General features: G+C 46.2%; 1 protein-coding gene across 1 annotated transcript in view; it reads left to right on the top strand.

Moving 5' to 3' along the window:
• Nucleotides 1-1,203: 1,203 nt before the first annotated feature.
• Nucleotides 1,204-18,564, top strand: part of LOC145414371 (muscle calcium channel subunit alpha-1-like) — a 1,622,725-nt gene continuing 1,605,364 nt past the window's right edge. The window contains exon 1 of the mRNA XM_080283905.1: nt 1,204-1,376. Coding sequence (XP_080140031.1) covers nt 1,265-1,376 — 112 coding nt within the window. The 5' untranslated portion in view covers nt 1,204-1,264. The remainder of the gene's footprint in view (nt 1,377-18,564) is intronic.

Genomic DNA, 18,564 nt, shown 5'->3' on the forward strand with positions numbered 1-18,564 from the left:
CTCCCCCCCCTCCTCTTTTCTTCCATCCCTCCCCCCAGTACCTCTCCCCTCCCTTGCACTGCCCTGTAGGCGAAGTGACCGTCGGGGTGTGAGAAAGTTGGCGGCAGTTCGACGTCTGTAAGGCAGCCTGACGCGACCAGGGCAGGGCAGGGCAGGACAAGGCATGGTGGCAGCTATGGAGAAGAAATGGGGCGAGTGGAGAAGCCTTGAGTTGGCGTAGCTCTGTCGCACTGCCTGCTGCTGCTTCTTAGCCTGAGCCGTGTTGCTTGTCTCGTAGCTAACGTGTCCCTCTCCCACCCTCCTTCTTCCATCCTACCCCAGTTTGTGACATCCTGCAGGTTTGGCGGTGTTACGAGACCCATGTGGTCCTGGTGTTAAGAGGAGCGTGTTAGACAAGCACTGTTGGTGGTGATAGAATTGTAATAGTGCGTCGTCGGAGCTTTTATTGTCCCATTACCTTGTTTGCGGAAAAAAGGTCAAGGTAAATACAGATATATATGTGACTTAAGACCCATCGTATCTAATTAGTGCAAAAAATAATACCGGTAAGTGGTAGTGGACGTGGAAGAACGAGAGACCAGGATTGAACAGAAAATCAGAGGAATTGGGAGAAAACTGTAAAAGGAGTAAAGATAGAGAGTAAAAATCATTGAGAACATAGTAAAGTGGAAAGAACAAAGAAGGAGAAAAATTAGAGGGACAGGAAACAAGGGAAAATAGGAAAGGTGGATAAAGAGCGTATCAGGAAACGGGAGAAAGAAGAGGAATAAGACCATAGTGGAATAAAAAACAGAAGCAAAACAGTAGAAAACAGGGAAGTTGAGAGGACTTAAACAACGGAATAATCAGATTAGAAGAAATGTGCAAAGAAACTGTAGGGAATAAGGTAGAAATATAAAAAGAACAGCCACTCAAAGAAACAGGAAATAAGGAGCAGAGGAGAGGAGGAAAAAGGCCAAGAGGAAATAAATACCAGAGGATACAAGAGAGAGGATTGGAAGTGAAAAGGAGGACAGGAAAAGACAGACAGAATAGGTAGAAAAACAAGTCCAAACCAAAACTAGAAGAGTGAAGAGAGAAGTGGTAATAAGGACACAGGAAAAATACCGGAGGGGAAGAAGAAGCAATATATATATACGAGGAACGCGGAAGAAAGGAGAGGTTAGGCAGGCAGAACATAACCCACAAAAAAGATCAAAGAGGAAGTAAAAAAGGAAGAGGAGAAAAGAGGTGAAAGTAAGAGGGAGAGGGACGGGCTGCCACCATGCCTGTCCAGAAGTTCCGTGCCCGCATGAAGGGGAAGTACCACCCCGAGGAGGACCCGGAGTTCATTGACGAATTCGGCGAGTACTTCACCAAGGCCGCGTCAGAGGAGGGTAAGTAGCCTCGCAACTCCGTCGCTGTTGTCGTCGCCTTTATCGGTATCGTCATCTTCATCTTTATCGGTACCGTCATCGTCTTCTTCCTTATCGGTATCGTCATCGTCTTTATCGGTATCGTCATCGTCTTTGTCTTCGTCATCATCATCATCATCATCATCATCATCATCATCATCATCATCATCATCATCATCATCAGAGTGGTTCGTTGCGAGATAGAAGGCTCGTGCAACTTTCTCCACTCTGACCTATTCAGTGTTTTCCTTACACCCTTCAGTCTCGCAAAACTGTTTATCTTACACCTTCAACTGGTTCGTCCCTCACCTCTTCCTCTCACTCCATCTCCTGAGGTGTTCCGTTTTCTCAGATGCTCCTCTGGTGTCTTTTCATGTAACTTCTTACACCCACGCGTGTTTTGGTGAAGCGGGTGTATTGTAGGGCTTTGTGTGTATGTGTGTGTGTGTGTGTGTGTGTGTGTGTGTGTGTGTGTGTGTGTGTGTGTACATGTATAGGTTCCTGTGTGTGCATGTGTATGTGTGTGTGTGTGTAAAAGTATGTGTACATGTATAGGTTCCTGTGTGTGCGTGTGCGTGTGTGCACTGTACAGTATATGCGTTTCATGTAGAGCTGTGCAAAGTTAAAGAGGAAGTGCTTGAGCGAGTGTATTTCTGTGTGTGTGTGTGTGAGAGAGAGAGAGAAAGAGAGAGAGAGAGAGAGAGAGAGAGAGAGAGAGAGAGAGAGAGAGGAGTAATTATGTATGTATATACGTATGTGAAAATAATTAAATATGACTTTAGAGTGAGGAAATGGAAAATCCCAAAGCACCATTATGGAAAGTCACTATAATGAGAATATATATAATGTGTTTGTGAGATTATAGATATTGTGGTATTATAATAAGAACTAATATTTTGACTATAGAGATGAGTATTGTATTTTATTTTTTGTTGGATGGGTGACTTACGAGAAAGTTTGAGGTATAAGTGAAATTGAATTAAAAGGAAAAATGATAACAGAGACGTGTATGTTTATCGCAGCGTTTTACACACACACACACACACACACACACACACACACACACACACACACACACACACACACACACACACACACACCTGCACATACATACATAAATCTACCTAACCGTACACACAAAACATACCTCTCACACGCACATATATACCCGCACGAACTTACATAAATTTACCAAAACACCAACAGAGAATTAACTAACATAGGAACACACACACACACACACACACACACACACACACACACACACACACACACATCAAGGGTGGAATTTCATGTTTTTAGAGGGTTGGCGCAAACACACAACGCCAGATGGTGGTAGGAAAGTTTCAACACACCCATGTACACATCATAACACACCCTAGCACATACCTTAACACACCCTCATACACACCTTAACACACCCTAGCACACACATTAACACACCCTAGCACACGCATTAACACACACCCTCATACACGCCTTAATGCACCGTAGCTTACACATTAACACACACTCATACACACCTTAACACACCCTAGCACACATATTGACACACCCTAGCACATACCTTAACACACCCTCATACACACCTCTACACATCTTAACACACACCCTCATACACACCCTTACACACCTTAACACACACCCTCATAAACACCCCAACACACCTTAACACACATCCTCATAAACACCCCAACACACCTTAACACACACCCTCGTACACATCTTCACACACCTTAACACACACCCTCATACACATCCTTACACACCTTAACACATACCCTCATACACACCCATACACACCTTAACACACACCCTCTTATACATCTTTACACACCTTAACACACATTCTTTTACACATCCTTACACACCTTACCACATACCCTCATACACACCCCAACACACCTTAACACACATCCTTATACACACCTTAACACACACCCTCATACACACCTTAACACACACCCTCATACACACCTTAACACACACCCTCATACACACACTAACACACCCTAGCACACACACTAACACACCCTAGCGCACACACACTAACACACCTTAGCACACACACTAACACACCCTAGCACACACACTAACACACCCTAGCACACACACTAACACACCCTAGCACACACACTAACACACCCTAGCACACACACTAACACACCCTCATACACACCCTTACACACACCTTAACACACCCCATCATAAACACCTTAAGCATAGCACGCACCCTCACACACCTTGATACACACCCTCACACATGTCCAAACACACACACACACACACACACACACACACACACACACACACACACACACACACACACACACACACACACACACACACACACACACTCTCTCTCTCTCTCAGCAACAGTAAACGTCACTGGTGGAAGAGGGTAGAGGGTTGGCAGGGAGGAAATGTGAGATGGCAGGGGTGAGGCGACAGGGTTAGAAGGAAGACTAGATTAAAGTGGCAGGGAGAGACAGGGGGCAGGGGAGAACAAGGGAGGTACTGTGGGTAATGGTATACTTGACAGGGAACCAGGGGTGGCAGGGGAGGGGTGAGGTGACAGTGATGGGTGTTATGGTAAGGGAAGGGTAGGATGGCAGGGGAAGAGTGTGGTGGAAGGGGAAAGGGTGGTGGGAGGGGATTGGTGGGGTGACAGGGGGTGTGGTGGCAGGGATGGTGTACCAGAGGAAGGGTGTGGTGGCAGGGGGTATGGTTGCAGGGATGGTGTAGCAGAGGAAGGGTGTGGTGGCAGGGATGGTGTGGCAGGGGAAGGGTGGGATGGACCGTGAAGAATATTGGTTAATGTGACTGGTTAGAGCGGCAATGGTACGGGGGTTGGTTTGCATAGTTTAGCTGGCAGGGTAAGGTAGGGTGGATTAGGGTTTCAGGGACTGGTTAAGGTGGTGGCAGGGAGTAGATTGATTGGCTTAGGTGGTAGGGGTTGGTTAGGGTGGCAGGGATGGTGTGGCAGGGGAAGGGTGGGATGGGCCGTGAAGAATATTGGTTAATGTGACTGGTTAGAGCGGCAATGGTACGGGGGTTGGTTTGCATAGTTTAGCTGGCAGGGTAAGGTAGGGTGGATTAGGGTTTCAGGGACTGGTTAAGGTGGTGGCAGGGAGTAGATTGATTGGCTTAGGTGGTAGGGGTTGGTTAGGGTGGCAGGGTAAGGCAGGAGTGGTGGCAGGGAAGATGATAGTATTGGGGGTAGAGCAGGGTGGCAGGGATAAATGAGGTTGGCAGGGGTAAAGGGGGGATTAAGGGAGAATTTGGGTGACGGGGGTGGATTTGGCAGGGGTGGTAAAAGGGGTAGTAGCAGGGGTTCACAGCGTTGATAGCAGGGGTTGGCAGAGGTAGGAATGGCAGGGTTGGTAGCAGGGGTTGACAGTGTTGGTTGCAGAGGTTGGTAGGGGTGGTAGCAGAGGTTGGTAGGGGTGGTAGCAGAGGTTGGTAGGGGTGGTAGCAGAGGTTGGTAGGGGTGGTAGCAGAGGTTGGTAGGGGTGGTAGCAGAGGTTGGTAGGGGTGGTAGCAGAGGTTGGCAGGGGTAGTAGCAGAGGTTGGTAGGGGTGGAAGCAGAGGTTGGTAGGGATAGCAGCAGAGATTGGTAGGGGTGGTAGCAGAGGTTGGTAGGGACATATTAGGGTGTCAGGGGAGAATCTGGGTGGCAGGGGTGGGAGCAGGGGCTGGCAGGGGTGGACTGGGTCTGTAAACATCATTGGTGACAAAGATCATGTTTACATCTTGGCCTGAGAGGTCACCATGGCAACGACTGGCTGATGTGTGTATGTGAGAGAGAGAGAGAGAGAGAGAGAGAGAGAGAGAGAGAGAGAATTAAAATGGTCGAGAGGTGTAAGTAGAGTGGTTGTGTGTGTGTGTGTGTGTGTGTGTGTGTGTGTGTGTGTGTGTGTGAGAGAGAGAGAGAGAGAGAGAGAGAGAAATAAAATGGTCGAGAAGTGTAAGTAGAGTGGTTGTGTGTGTGTGTGTGTGTGTGTGTGTGTGTGACAGAGAGAGAGAGAGAGAGAGAGAGAGAGCAAATGAGGTCGAGAGGTTGAAGTAAAGGTGAGCGGCGAGGCAAGAGATGGGTAGAGAGACGCAGTTGTGTGTGTGTGTGTGTGTGTGTGTGTGTGTGTGTGTGAGAGAGAGAGAGAGAGAGAGAGAGAGAGAGATCAAAGTCTAAATGGAAGGCAAGGAACAAGAAGCATATTAAGGACTAATATAAATAGGAATCAAGAGGTGTAGTCAAGGGTGGTAGAGGAAGGGTGCTAGGGTAGGGAGGGTAGGGAGGCAGGGGAGGAGGGAAGAAGGGAGAGGTTAGATAGAGGAGGAAAGGGAAGGATAGGAGGGGGAGATAAAGTACAGAAGGGGATAGAAAGGGGAAGGGAAGAAAGGGGAGGGAACAGAGAGAAGAGGGGAATAGGGAAAGAGGAAGAGAGAGGGGAAGGTAGTGTAGAAGAAAGGAGGGGGGAAGGAAGGAAAAGGAGAAGAGAAGGAAGGGGATGGAAGGGAAGGTGAGGTAGGAGAGGAGGAGAGAGGGGAAGGATAGGGAGGAGAAGGCAAGGAGGAGAGAGGAAGAGGAAAGTAAGAGAAAAGAAGGAGATAGAAGAAGGAGGAAAGGGAGAAGGGAGGGAAAGATAAAGAGTAGACAGGAGAAAGGAAGGGAAGGAAATGGAGGAGGAAAGAGCCGGAAAGAGAAAACAGGAGACGGGGAGGTGGGGGTGAAGAAAGGCGGGACAGGGAGGCCGGGGGAGAGGAGGGGGCAGGCAGAGAGAGAGAGAGAGAGAGAGAGAACAATACCCAGCCAACCTAGATATTTCTTCCTCCCCCTCCCCTCTCCCCCCTTTCTTCTCCAGCTTTTTGCCCTCTCTTTCTCTCACCCCCTCCCCCACTTCGCATATCTTTACTTTCCCTTCACCCCTTCACCCTGCCCCCTTCCCTCCCCCCTCCCCCTGCAGAGGAGCCAGAAGTATGTATGAGGGAGGGGGAGGGGAGAGGCAGCGCTGGGGAGAGGGGGGGAGAAGGGGTGAAAATGAGTAGGCCACTGAGAGAATGTGGTGAGTTGTGGTGGTAGTGGTAGTTTTTTTGTTGTGGTAGTTGTAGTCTTGGTGGTGGTGATTGTGGTGGTGATAGTTTTGGTGTTGGTGCTAATTGTGGTAGGAGTGATAGTTGTGTTAGTGTGGTTATGGTGGTAGCAAGGGTGAATTATGTTAGTGATGGTGTTTGTGGTTTTTATGGTACCTCTGGTGACTAGGATATGGTAGTATTTGTGGTGGTAATGGTAGCGATGTTGTGGTTGTAGAGGTGTTTGTGGTAGTGATGGTATGCTGTGATAGTGATGGTATTGATGGCATTGTGGTATGTATGGTAGTGATATCTATGGGGATGGAGGGAGAGAGAGAGGGAGAGAGAGAGAGAGAGAGAGAGAGAGAGGTGAGAGTCAGTGGTATAGTGGCTTCAGACCCCCTACCCACAACTCCACCATCTTTACACATTGCACCCATCCCTCTAATGTGCCCACAGTCCCACGCCACCACAGCCATTTACCTGTGTTAATTGTACCTTGTTTTTTTTTTTTTTTTTACTTGATTTTGGTATTTTATTATGGGTGGGTTTTTTGAGTTTTGTGGTGAGTTAGGATTGTTTTTTTTTTGTTTTTTATTGCCAGGGATATTAAGAGATTTCACTTTTTTCCCCCATGTAGAATATATTTGGCAGTTAACTATGATGACCCAGTAAACTCAGCTTATCATTTTGTGTAAAAGTGAGGCAGGCAGTTGGATAGGTTATGTTTCTGTGGTACGGAAATTTGAGCTGGGCTGTTGCTGCTCTTAGTGATGTTATAATTTTAATCAGCCACCAAGGGACTGTGTATGGTTGGGGGTTAGGTTACGACATTGTGTATGTGTGTGGGGGGGGGGTGCCTACGTGCGTGCGTGCTTGCGTTCATACGTGTGTGCCCAACATTCAAAACATTCAGGGGAACATTAGTAGTAAGTGTCAGAGAGGGAACCAGTAGGTGCAGAGGGCCTGTAGGATTTACCCAAGTCTGCCCTACAAACACCCAATTGTCAAGTGTGAGAGAAAATGGGTGGGTGTTTTTAGTCGCTTTAATATAGCACATGTGAGAATAAAGACGCTCATGGCTGCAGTGCCGATATTTTGGTGTGATTTAATGACGACAGTTTTTTTTTCAATGCTTAGGCTTGGCTGTGTTTGAGCTGAATAAAATCGTCTGGTGTGAGATGAAGGAAAATTTGGAATCCTCAGTTCTTAATCTTGAAGCCAGACGATGTGAAGATTAAGATATTCCTCATTTTCTTTTATCTGTGTAATGTGGTTTTTGTTGATGGCTGTGTGGAGGAAATTGAATATAATTACAGGTTACAGTGTCCTCCATTGAGTTAGGTAGGTCATTAGTTAGTATTTCCTTCATTTTTTTTCCCATACTCTCTAGACTTACTCCTTCGTCTGGGAAAGAGGGCTGGACGATAATGATGATGATGATGATAATTTTTTATTGTTATTCATCACTTTTTAAAATTATGAATACAGAGTTGCACACCGTTACCTTTGGCACACTTTTATCGGATTAGCGGTAAAGCAAGGTAGCAAATGTATGCGTGAAAGGGATGGGTTATTTTTGTCTTGTTAATGTGGTTTTTGGAGTTTGCGAAAATGAGTTTGCACAGGCTTTCGTTTTTATTAAGCAGAGAGGGTGTTTGGAAATACCTTATCTCGTCAGTACTATAATATCTCTGTTTTATTTTTTTCTTTCTACCCTTAGATGACGTTATTCTCCCTACCTCTTCAACCCGATGACGCACTTTTCATTATAGTCTTGAAATACCCAGACGATTTTGCTGTTAACTTAAGGAAAGATATTTTTTTTTTTAATTGGAAGGGTTAGAATTAGGCTACCGACGGACGATTTTTGTAAAGCTAAGGAGAGACAACTGGTATACTAAAAGCTATTTCGTAAACCCTTCTGTTGGAAAAGTGCCTGCCTAGCTGAATATAAGTGTGTGGAGACAGCGGGAATAAATTGAAAAGGAATTGATCTCTTCGAAAGATTTTAGATCAGGTATGCTATTGACGTTTGTGCGTGTGTGTGTGTGTGTGTGTGTGTGTGTGTGTGTGCGTAATAATTGAAAACGTGGATTTTTGTGTGCATAAGGTAAAAGTATATCTATGTATATCTGTGCGTTTATGTTCATGTATGCCTTTGTGTGTGTGTGTGTGTGTGTGTGTGTGTGTGTGTGTGTGTGTGTGTGTGTGTGTGTGAATATTAAACCTGTGTGCGAGAGTGTATGTGCCTGCGTGTGTGGGTGCGTGCGTGCAAGAGAGCATCACCTTGACAACGGCGGCAGGTGAAGTGAGTGGAGCGGCACAGTAAAGACGACCTCACTACCCTGCCCTGCCACCACCACCACCACCACCACCACCACCACCACCTCTTCCACCGCTATCCCTGCCTCCACCATTCTGCCACCACCACCACCCTGCCACCACCATTCTGCCACCAACACCACCCTGCCACCACCACCACCACCACCACTACCCCGCCCCCATGTATGCTTTCGTACCCTCGTAATCAATGAGAGCGAATGAGTAACTTCCCACGGGATCATTGCTTACTTTACTATTTGATATAAAAATAATGCCTGACTCAATCTGTTCGCTGATTACCGTAGACCAGTGATTGCCGTGTAACCGTGAAAGTCAACAAGCCGGTCCCCTTAGACTTATAAATTGAGTGGTAAGTTTTCAGTAGGTTGTTTAGGGTACGGCTAAACGTTCTGATTCTGCTGAGGAAAGGACTGCAAGAGGCTTAAAAACCGTCTTAAATATAACAGGATGAGGGTTGGTTCAGGTACGGAGAATCGGCGTCCTTAGACTAGCGTGAGGGAAAGCGATGGCCTTGTTCAAACACATGAGTTATGCTGTATGGAACTGACAGACACTAGCTTGGGACAGTGAGGCGTTGGTAAAGAGGGCGTGACTTCAAGCTGTTTTCTTCAGCGCACTGGTTTTGATATAGGCCAGTCATCTATGCTTTAACCGTAGGCCTGCTATGTATCTCTAAGGTTACACAACAAAAGACACCCATATTATTGAAATACAGTATCCACAGACTCATTACACTTGGGGAGCGGGGCCTGGGAGGAGAGGGGTGGACCTTGTAACTTAAAATTCATGAGGTGACCTTACCTATAGGCCTCTTATTTGTGTCAAGTACGAGTAGTATAACCAAAGTTGACCTGACTACTGAATTGTGAGTTAGAGCACTAGGAATCAGGGGTTTGGGTGAAGGAGGGAGGTGGTGTGGGGGAAGGGGGATCTGGAGTCTTGATAATCGGGTTTTGCCATTACCTTGAGCCTGTTGTGTGTGTAAATGGCTCAGAATAAGGCGGCTTGCTTGCTGAGGGTTGGCGTCCAGATGCTGTGATGTGTTAGGGGACTGGGGGGTGGACATGGAGAGAACTGATTTAACATTTGAGCATGGATGTGTGGTAGTTCAAACATCGGAGAGATTATATAACTGATTCGCCCTAAAACATCGCACCAGAATAAAACACTGGCGATAAAGGCTAAATGTTGTCCTGTTCTCACAATTGTCATGATATACAGGGGAATTATATACCGAAACAGTGATTTAGATGCTTAAAATTAACTCGTTATTCCACACCTAACAGGGAGAGAGAGAAGAAGAGAGGAGAAGAGAAGAGAGGAGAGGAGAAGAGAGATGAGGAGAGAAGAGGAGGGGAGAGGAGAGAAGAGAGGAGAGGTATCTAGGACGATATAAATAGTCTGGTATAATAGAGAGAATCACGCTAAATGAAAATGATGGAAACTCAGGTACGACTTGCGACCCATTTCGTGACAAGACATCGTTCACCTGCGTGGGGCGGGGACCTCCTCACTGACCTCAAATACTCACCTCGCGTGTCTCTTTAACCATTAATTGACTCCACTGGTTCCGAGGGCCATTTCCTCACCACCTTTTGCTCCCCGATCCCTGCCTTCTTTGCCGTGTCACGTGGTTTGTCATGATCATCATCATTATTATTATTATTATTATTATTATTATTATTATTGTTATTATTATAGTTGTCATTGTTGTTGTTATTATCATCATTATTATTATTGTTATTATTATTATTATTATTATTATTATTATTATCATCATCATCATCATCATCATCATCATCATCATCATCATCATCATCATCATCATCATCATCATCATCATCTTCATTATTGTCGTCGTCGTAAGGCTGGTATGTGGTGGTGATGGTGGTACTGGTGGTGGTAGTGGTGGCCCATGGAGTGGTGGTGGTAATGGTGACAGATAGTGATATATTGGTAATGCTGGGAGAAACATTTGTGGTGGTGGTGGTGTAATAATAATAATAATAATAACAATAATAATAATGGTGATGGCGGCGGTGGTGTAGGGGTGATGGTGCACTGGTAGTGGTGGTGATAGGTTTTGTGATTGTGGTGGTGATGATGGTGATTTATGTATTAGTATTGATTGATGTAGTGGTGGTGGTGGTTGTAGAGGTGATTGATGTAGTGAAGGAATGGTAGTACGAAAACAGTAGTAGTAGTAGTAGTGGATTTGTGATATACTGTAGGTAGGTGTAGTAGTAGTGATGGTAGTGGTAGTAGTGACAGATAACGTGGTACTGTGGCAAAGAATGGCACATGTAGTGGTGATGGTAGTTGTGGTATTAAGCAGTGATGACTTGAACAGATGTATCGATGTTACGGTAAGAACTACAGTTGTGGTAGTAGTAGTAGTCGTGATTAATAGTGATGATGGTTGCTGTAGTGGTGATAGTGTTACTTTACAGGTGGAGACGTAGTAGTAGCAGTAGTTGTAGTAGTAGTAGTATAGTAGTAGTGGTGACAGATAAAGTGCTGTAGGTAAGAAGGGGAGATATCGTGGTGGTGGTAGTAGTAGTAGACATAGTGGTAGTGGTGGTGGTACAATAGCTAAGGTCAAAGGTCAGCCGTGTTACCCCCGCACACTCGGCTACACACACACACACACACACACACACACACACACACACACACACACACACACACACACACCAGTTGTTCGCAGCTTAGGTCAGAGGGCAAGGTGGGTCAAATGGGGCAGGGGATAGGGTAAGGTAGGGTAAAGTAGATGGGTAGGGTAGGATAGGGTAGGGTAAGGTAAAGGAAGGGAGGCGGGGTAGGAAAGGAAGAGTAGGAAAAGCTGATTAAAGTTACGATAGTGTATGTTAGGGCAGGTTAGGTTAATTGAAGGTAGGCATGGGTGGGTAAGGCTAGGATGGAGTAGGGCATGTTAGGGTGGGTTAGATCAGGTCATACTGTCATTTCAGGTCAGGGTAAGTTAGGGTTGGTTAGTGTCAGGTCAGGTCAGATCAGGTCAAATTAGAGTAGGTTAGAGGTGTTTGGCTGTCAGGTTAGGCCATATCAGGTTAGGGTAGGTTTAGTTGGGTCGTCAGGTAACATTAGGTCATAGGTCAAATCAGGTTAAGTTAGTTTAGGTCTGGTCGGCTCAAGTTAGGGTAGGTCAAATCAGGTCGTTAGGTTGTTAGGTATGGTCAGGTAGGTTATCAGGGAAGTTCAAATTAGGTGAAGTGAGGTCAAAGCTGGTTATGTTTAGTCAAGACAGGTCACACTGGGTCAAAGCAAGTCAGGTTAGGTCAGGTCAAAGCAGGTTAGGTTAGTTCAGGTCAAAGCGGGTCAGGTTTGTTCAGGTCAAAGCATGTCATGTTTGTTCAGGTCAAAACAGGCCAGGTCAGGTCAAAGTAGGTCAGGTTAGGTCACTTCAAAGTAGGTCAGGTCAGGTCAATGCAGGTCAGGTCAGGTCAAAGTAGGTCAGGTTAGGTCACTTCAATGTAGGTCAGGTCAGGTCAGGTCAAGTGGTGGGGTATCAAAAAGGGCCATAAAGGGTCAGTAGGACAGTATGCAGGAACTGGTGGAACATTGGCTGAAAAAATGGCGAACCACAACGAGAGAAAGTTTGAAAATTGGAGCGGGGGTGGGTGTGTGGGCGGCGAGGGAATGGGGGTGTTGGGTGTGGGTGGGTGAATATGGGTGGGTGTGTGAGGGGGGAGAATGGGGGTGAATGTTTGTGATGGGTGGGTGCGGGGAGAATGAGAGTGTTTGTGGTGGTGGATGGGTGATTGTGAGTGGGTGTGTGTAGGGGGGAGGGGTGAATGGGGGTGACTGAGTGTTTGTGGTGGGTGGGCGGATGGGTGGGAGGATAAATGTGAGTGGGTGTGTGGGTGGGGGAGAATGTGGGGATTAACTTCAGTACTTTCCATATTTCCAGACAGGTTTTATTCAGCGTAGGAGGGACATAGAAAAGAAGGTAGAGTCTTCATTAACCCCTTCGCTATGACAGATTTTTAATAAGCTGAATAAAATCGTCTGGAGGTAGAAAAATGAAGAATAGAGAGATTTTTTTAGTAAAGGGACTGAAGGAAGGACAGAATGTGGTGAGAATTAGAGAAAGAGAAAACGGAAGGTAGAGAAAACGGGGGATGATTTTTATGGCAGTCTCAATAAAAGAGAGAGAGAGAGAGAGAGAGAGAGAGAGAGAGGGAGGGAGAGAAAGGGGGGTAAAAGTTGGGGAAAGGGGAATGTAGAGGATGTAAAGGAAATTTGTATGGGAAGGGAGGGGAGGGGAAGAAGGATGGAGGAAGATGGAAGGGAGGGAGTAATAAAGCTGTGGGAAAGGAAGACAAGGGAGGAGAGGTAAAAGAGAGGGAGGGAAAGGGAGGGAAAGGGAACGTAGGGGGAAGGGAGGGGAGGAGAGATGGGTGCGGTATAAAACTTTAGGGTGTACAATAAAGTTGGAGGGGCCAGAGAGAGAGAGAGAGAGAGAGAGAGAGAGAGAATATCCAGGGTGAGGGAGAAATGGTAAAGGAGAGGGAACGAAAGAATAATGGAAGAACGAAGGGAGGGAAGAGTAAGGGATGGAGGGAGTGATGGAGAAGAGGAAACGTAAAGGAGAGGAAGAAATGGTAAAATGATAGGAGGAGACGGGAGGAAAGGAAGGAGGAAAAGAAGGGAGGGGGAAGACGAGGAGAAAAGAGAGGGGGGAGGGGAGAAGAGGAAGAGAGATGGAAGGGGAGAGAAGGATGAGAAAAGAGAGGATAGGAGAGGTAAAAAAGAGGAAGCCGGGAGAGAAGAGGAGAGAGGAGAGAAGAAGTAACAGAGATGAGGGGGGGGGAGAGAGAGAGGGGGGGGAACAGGTAGCCAAGAGGAAGGATAGGTAAGGGGAGGAAAAGAGAACGGGGAAGGAGAGAAGTGATGATAGGAAGAGAGGGGAGGGGGCAAGAGAAGTAAGAGAGAGGAGACAGGAGAAGGGAAGAGAGGTAAGGGGGAGAGGAGAGAGAGGAGGGAAGAGGTGAGAGAGAGCAAATCAGAGAGCGAGGGGAGGAAGCGGTGCCAGTGTGAGGGGAAATTGATAGTTGGGGAAATGATGTGGTGCGGGGGTCAGGCTGGAGAGAGGGAGAGAGAGAGAGAGATGAGTGGAGGAAGAGGAAAAAAGTGAAAGAAACTTAAAGAAATGAAGGAAGGCATGAAAGTTAGTGGAGCTACAGAATGAAGGAAGTGAAGGAAGGATTGGAGGTGAGTGAAAGAAATGAAAGAGGGAATGGAGGTAAGAGGGAGGAAAGAGGAATGCCACAGATTGAAAGAGGCGAAGGAAGAGACGGAATTGAGTGGAAAAAGAGGGAGGAAAGAGGCATACCAGAGAGTGAAAGAAGTGAAAGAAGGAATGCAGGTGAGAGAGAGAGAGAGAGAGAGAGAGAGAGAGAGAGAGAGAAGGCGGGGGGGGACACAAGAATAGGGCAGGTATGCGGGGCAACCAAACTGCACAGGTGTTCTCGGATGTAATTAACTTGGTGACAGGTGAGGGCCCAAGCCAGGTGTGCCAGAGAGAGAGAGAGAGAGAGAGAAAGAGAGAGAGAAAGGAGAAAAGAGGAGAGGGGAACAGGAAAAGTGAAATGAAGTTGAGAGAGAGAGAGAGAGAGAGAGGAAAATGAGAGACGGAGATAGGGAAGGAGGAAATGAGAGAGAGTGAAGAAAAATGTGATACGTTGGTAGAGAACTGGAGAGAAAAGAGAGTAAGAAGAGGAGGGGGAGAAGAGGAGAGGTAAAGAAGAGAAAAAGACGGGAGAGAACTGGAGGGAAGAGGAAGGAAGGAGGAGGGAAGAGAAAATAAAAGAGAGAAGTGAGGGAAAGATAGAAGAGATAGAAGAGGGAAAGAGAAGAAAAGTATGAGAGGAGAAGGGGAGAGAGGAGGAGGAGTGTAGGGAGGGAATGGAAAAGATGAGTAAAGAAGAGGAGAGAGGAGGAGAAGAGAGGTAGGGAGATATGAAAGGAGAGGTAGAGAAGAGAGAGAAGGGAGAGACTTCTAGGCAGAAAAGGGGGAGAGGAGAAAAATTGAGCTGATAGGAGAAGGAGAGAGCTTGGAGAAGAAGAGAAAAGAAATGAGAAAGGAAGGGAAAAAGATGAGGAAATATAAAAAAAACAGGTAAGGAAAGAAGAGGAAAATTGAGAGGGAGGGGAGAAAATAGGGGAAAGAGAGGTGGAGAAAATGGGGGGGGGAAAAGAGAGAAGAAGAGAAGAGAGGCAAGGAGAGGTGGAGGCGTGATTTGGGTAGACAGAGGCAAAAATCAGTCAGGCAGAGAAGGGCATGGCAGGTGAGAGAGAGAGAGAGAGAGAGCACCTCATCAAAGAATCAGGGGAGGCGTGGAAAGAATAGGGCAAGCCGACTTCTCCTCCTTCCCTCTGTCTGTCTGTCTGTCTCTCTGTCTCTCTCTCTCTCTCTCTCTCTCTCTGTCTCTGTCTCTCTCTCTCTCTCTCTCTCTCTCTCTCTCTCTCTCTCTCATCTTGATTGTCTCCCCTCTTTGGCTCTTCTCTTCTCCCCGTTTTCTTTGCTTATTCCTTTTTAATTATCCGTAGAGAGAGAGAGAGAGAGAGAGAGTGTGTGTGTGTGTGTGTGTGTGTGTGTGTGTGTGTGTGTGTGTGTGAGAGAGAGAGAGAGAGAGAGAGACGCCTAAGCCCACAAAAATGCAGGTGTCTGGCCAACTGTTTCTTTTCCGAGGCGTCACACAGGTCTGGCCACACAGGTAAAAACACGTGCAAACTCAGGTAACAAACACCTCACCTTTGCTTACCTATATTTACCTGGCGATTGCAGTGTGATTGCTTCAGTGTGAGGCTAAGTATGAGTGAACCAGGGTAGCAAAGCCTCACACTTAAATACTTATATCTTGAGATAGTAGTGTGAATGTGGGATAAGTGTGAGGGTGAATTAGTATTGGCAGAATCACATAACAAACCTTCACCCTAGGAATTTTAGTGTGAGTGTCAGTGTGAGGTTCAGTATGCATGGGTGAAATATGATAGCAAATCGTCACTCTTAAATACTTGGTGCTGAAATAGAGTACTAGAGCTGTCCCCACCGTGAGAGGGTTACAGGTTTATCGTTCACTACAAGATGTCTCCCCTTAACTGATTAAAACCGTCAGGTACAGCAAGTAATAATGATAATAATAATAATAATAATAATAATAATAATGATAATAATAATAATAATAATGATAATAATAATAATAAGAAGAAGAAGAAGAGAAAGAAAGAAAGAAAAAGAAAAGAAAGAAGGAATAAAAAAAATTGTTGTGCTGAAGGACTTAATGGAAATAAATATAAGACACGATCGTACTGTCATGACCTAGGCTACCCTTGTCATGACCCAGCCTACCCTTGTCATGACCCAGCCTACCCTTGTCATGACCCAGCCTACCCTTGTCATGACCCAGCCTACCCTTGTCATGACCCAGCCTACCCTTGTCATGACCCAGCCTACCCTTGTCATGACCCAGCCTACCCTTGTCATGACCCAGCCTACCCTTATCATGACCCAGCCTACCCTTATCATGACCCAGCCTACCCTTGTCATGACCCAGCCTACCCTTGTCATGACCCAGCCTACCCTTGTCATGACCTAGCCTACCCTTGTCATGACCTAGCCAACCCTTATCATGACCCAGCCTACCCTTATCATGACCTAGCTTACCCTTATCATGACCCAGCCTACCCTTATCATGACCCAGCCTACCCTTATCATGACCCAGCCTACCCTTATCATGACCCAGCCTACCCTTATCATGACCTAGCCTACCCTTATCATGACCCAGCCTACCCTTATCATGACCCAGCCTACCCTTATCGTGACCCAGCCTACCCTTATCATGACCCAGCCTACCCTTATCATGACCTAGCCTACCCTTGGCATTAACTAGTCTACGTCAGTCTTGAAGTAGCTTATCTTTTCATGAATTTTCTCCTCTGCCGGTAGTCCCGTCCCTGTGGTAAGGTTTAGGCAGTTCTATTTGTAGGGTTTAAGGAGTGTATTGTTGCCAGAACCTGGGTCTTTGCCTTGTTTTCACACCTACTTCCACATCACCCCTTCACCCCGATCCTCTACCCCCTCTTCCCCTCTCCTTCCTCTTGCCCTTCACCTCTTCCCCCTCTTCCCCTTCCTCTCTCCTTCCTCTTGCCCTTCACCTCTTCCCCCTCTTCCCCATCCCCTCTCCTCAATTTCCATTCCACAACTCCCTGTCTCTGTTCTTCCCTACTTCCCCCCTCTTCTTCTCAACTTACCTCTGCCCTTTCTCTGTTCTTCCCCTACTCCCCTTACTCCCCCTCCCCATCCCGTCTTCCCCTCTTCTCCTCCTCCATTTTCCTCCCCTCCTCTACACTTTCCCTTCTTTCCCTCTGGCCACCTTTCCACTTCCTCCCTACATACTTATCTGCCACTCCTCTCTCTCTCTCTCTCTCTCTCTCTCTCTCTCATTATGAGGCAGTAATTGAATGGAGAAGTCTGCAAATCTCGCGTAATGTCTTCTTCCTTGACCATGCACTTTTCATCTTTTTGATTATCCATTCATTCATCCATCTATCTATCTGTCTATCTGTCTATCTATCTGTCTGTATATCTGTCTGTCTATCCATCTTTCTATCCATGTATCTATCTATCTATCTATCTATATCTATCCATCTATCGCCAGACAAACAGGCTCTTATCATGACCTTAATCAGCGCTCACCTCTCTTTCTCTCCCATGCTCTCTTCACCTCCTCTCTTTTCCCTCTCTCCCTTCCTCTCCTCATCTGTTTACTTCCTCTGCTCTCTACGTCCCCTCTCTTCTTCCTCTCTCCTGTCGTCTCCATATTTATTCTGCTCTCTTTCTTCCATGTCCTCTCTTTCCTCTTCTACTTGCTTTATCATCTTCCTCTTTCTTCCTTTCCTATCATCCTCTCTCCCCTTCTATCCTTCTCTCTTTACTTCGTCTTCATTACCTCCTCTCTTCCCTCCTTTCCTCATCTCCTTTCTTCCTACTCTCACTTCCTTCACTCTTCCTACTCTTTTATCTTTCTTTTGACTTCTCCTCCTCTCTTTTCCCCCTCTTTTTATCTCATGTGTTCTCCTTTCTCTTCATTTACCGACCTTCTCTCTTCCCTTTCTGTCTTCCCTCTCATCTTCTCTCTTTTCTCTTTCTTATATCTTCCACTTTCGCTCTCTCTCATTCCTCCCATTCCTTCCGTCCCCCCCCCCCTCTCTCTCTCTCTCTCTCTCTCTCTCTCTCTCTCTCTAATGAGGCAATAAGCGAATAAAAAAATACCTGTCATTATCGCCTAATTTCGTTTATTATAGTTTAATAATTTACACCGACGGGCTGTGACGTTACTTCCGGGAGAGAGAGAGAGAGAGAGAGAGAAATTGTCCCTAGGTAACAGTAATCACTATGGATGCTATATTAAAATCAATACATGTTTCCACCAAAAGGAACTGGGTCATTGCAGTACCTTGAATACTAAGTCGAGGTGGCTTGAAAGTTGGTAGGTAGGCATGAGTCTCCTTGGTTACTAGTCAAGTCGGCCGTCCAGTCTGGCTACACCTGACCGTTGACTGAGGTGAAACGGGACAGATCTTTCTTGTGGTGTAGTTTATTATTATTATTATTAATAGTAGTAGTATTGTGGTGGTGGTATTATTATTATTATTATTATTATTATTATTATTATTATTATTATTATCCATCCATCCATCCATCCATCCATCATCTAATCCTACGCTGCCT

This window comes from Coenobita brevimanus, chromosome 99, assembly GCF_032717465.1.
Source record: "Coenobita brevimanus isolate Jiangsu-jjx chromosome 99, ASM3271746v2, whole genome shotgun sequence".
Lineage (NCBI taxonomy): Eukaryota > Metazoa > Arthropoda > Malacostraca > Decapoda > Coenobitidae > Coenobita > Coenobita brevimanus.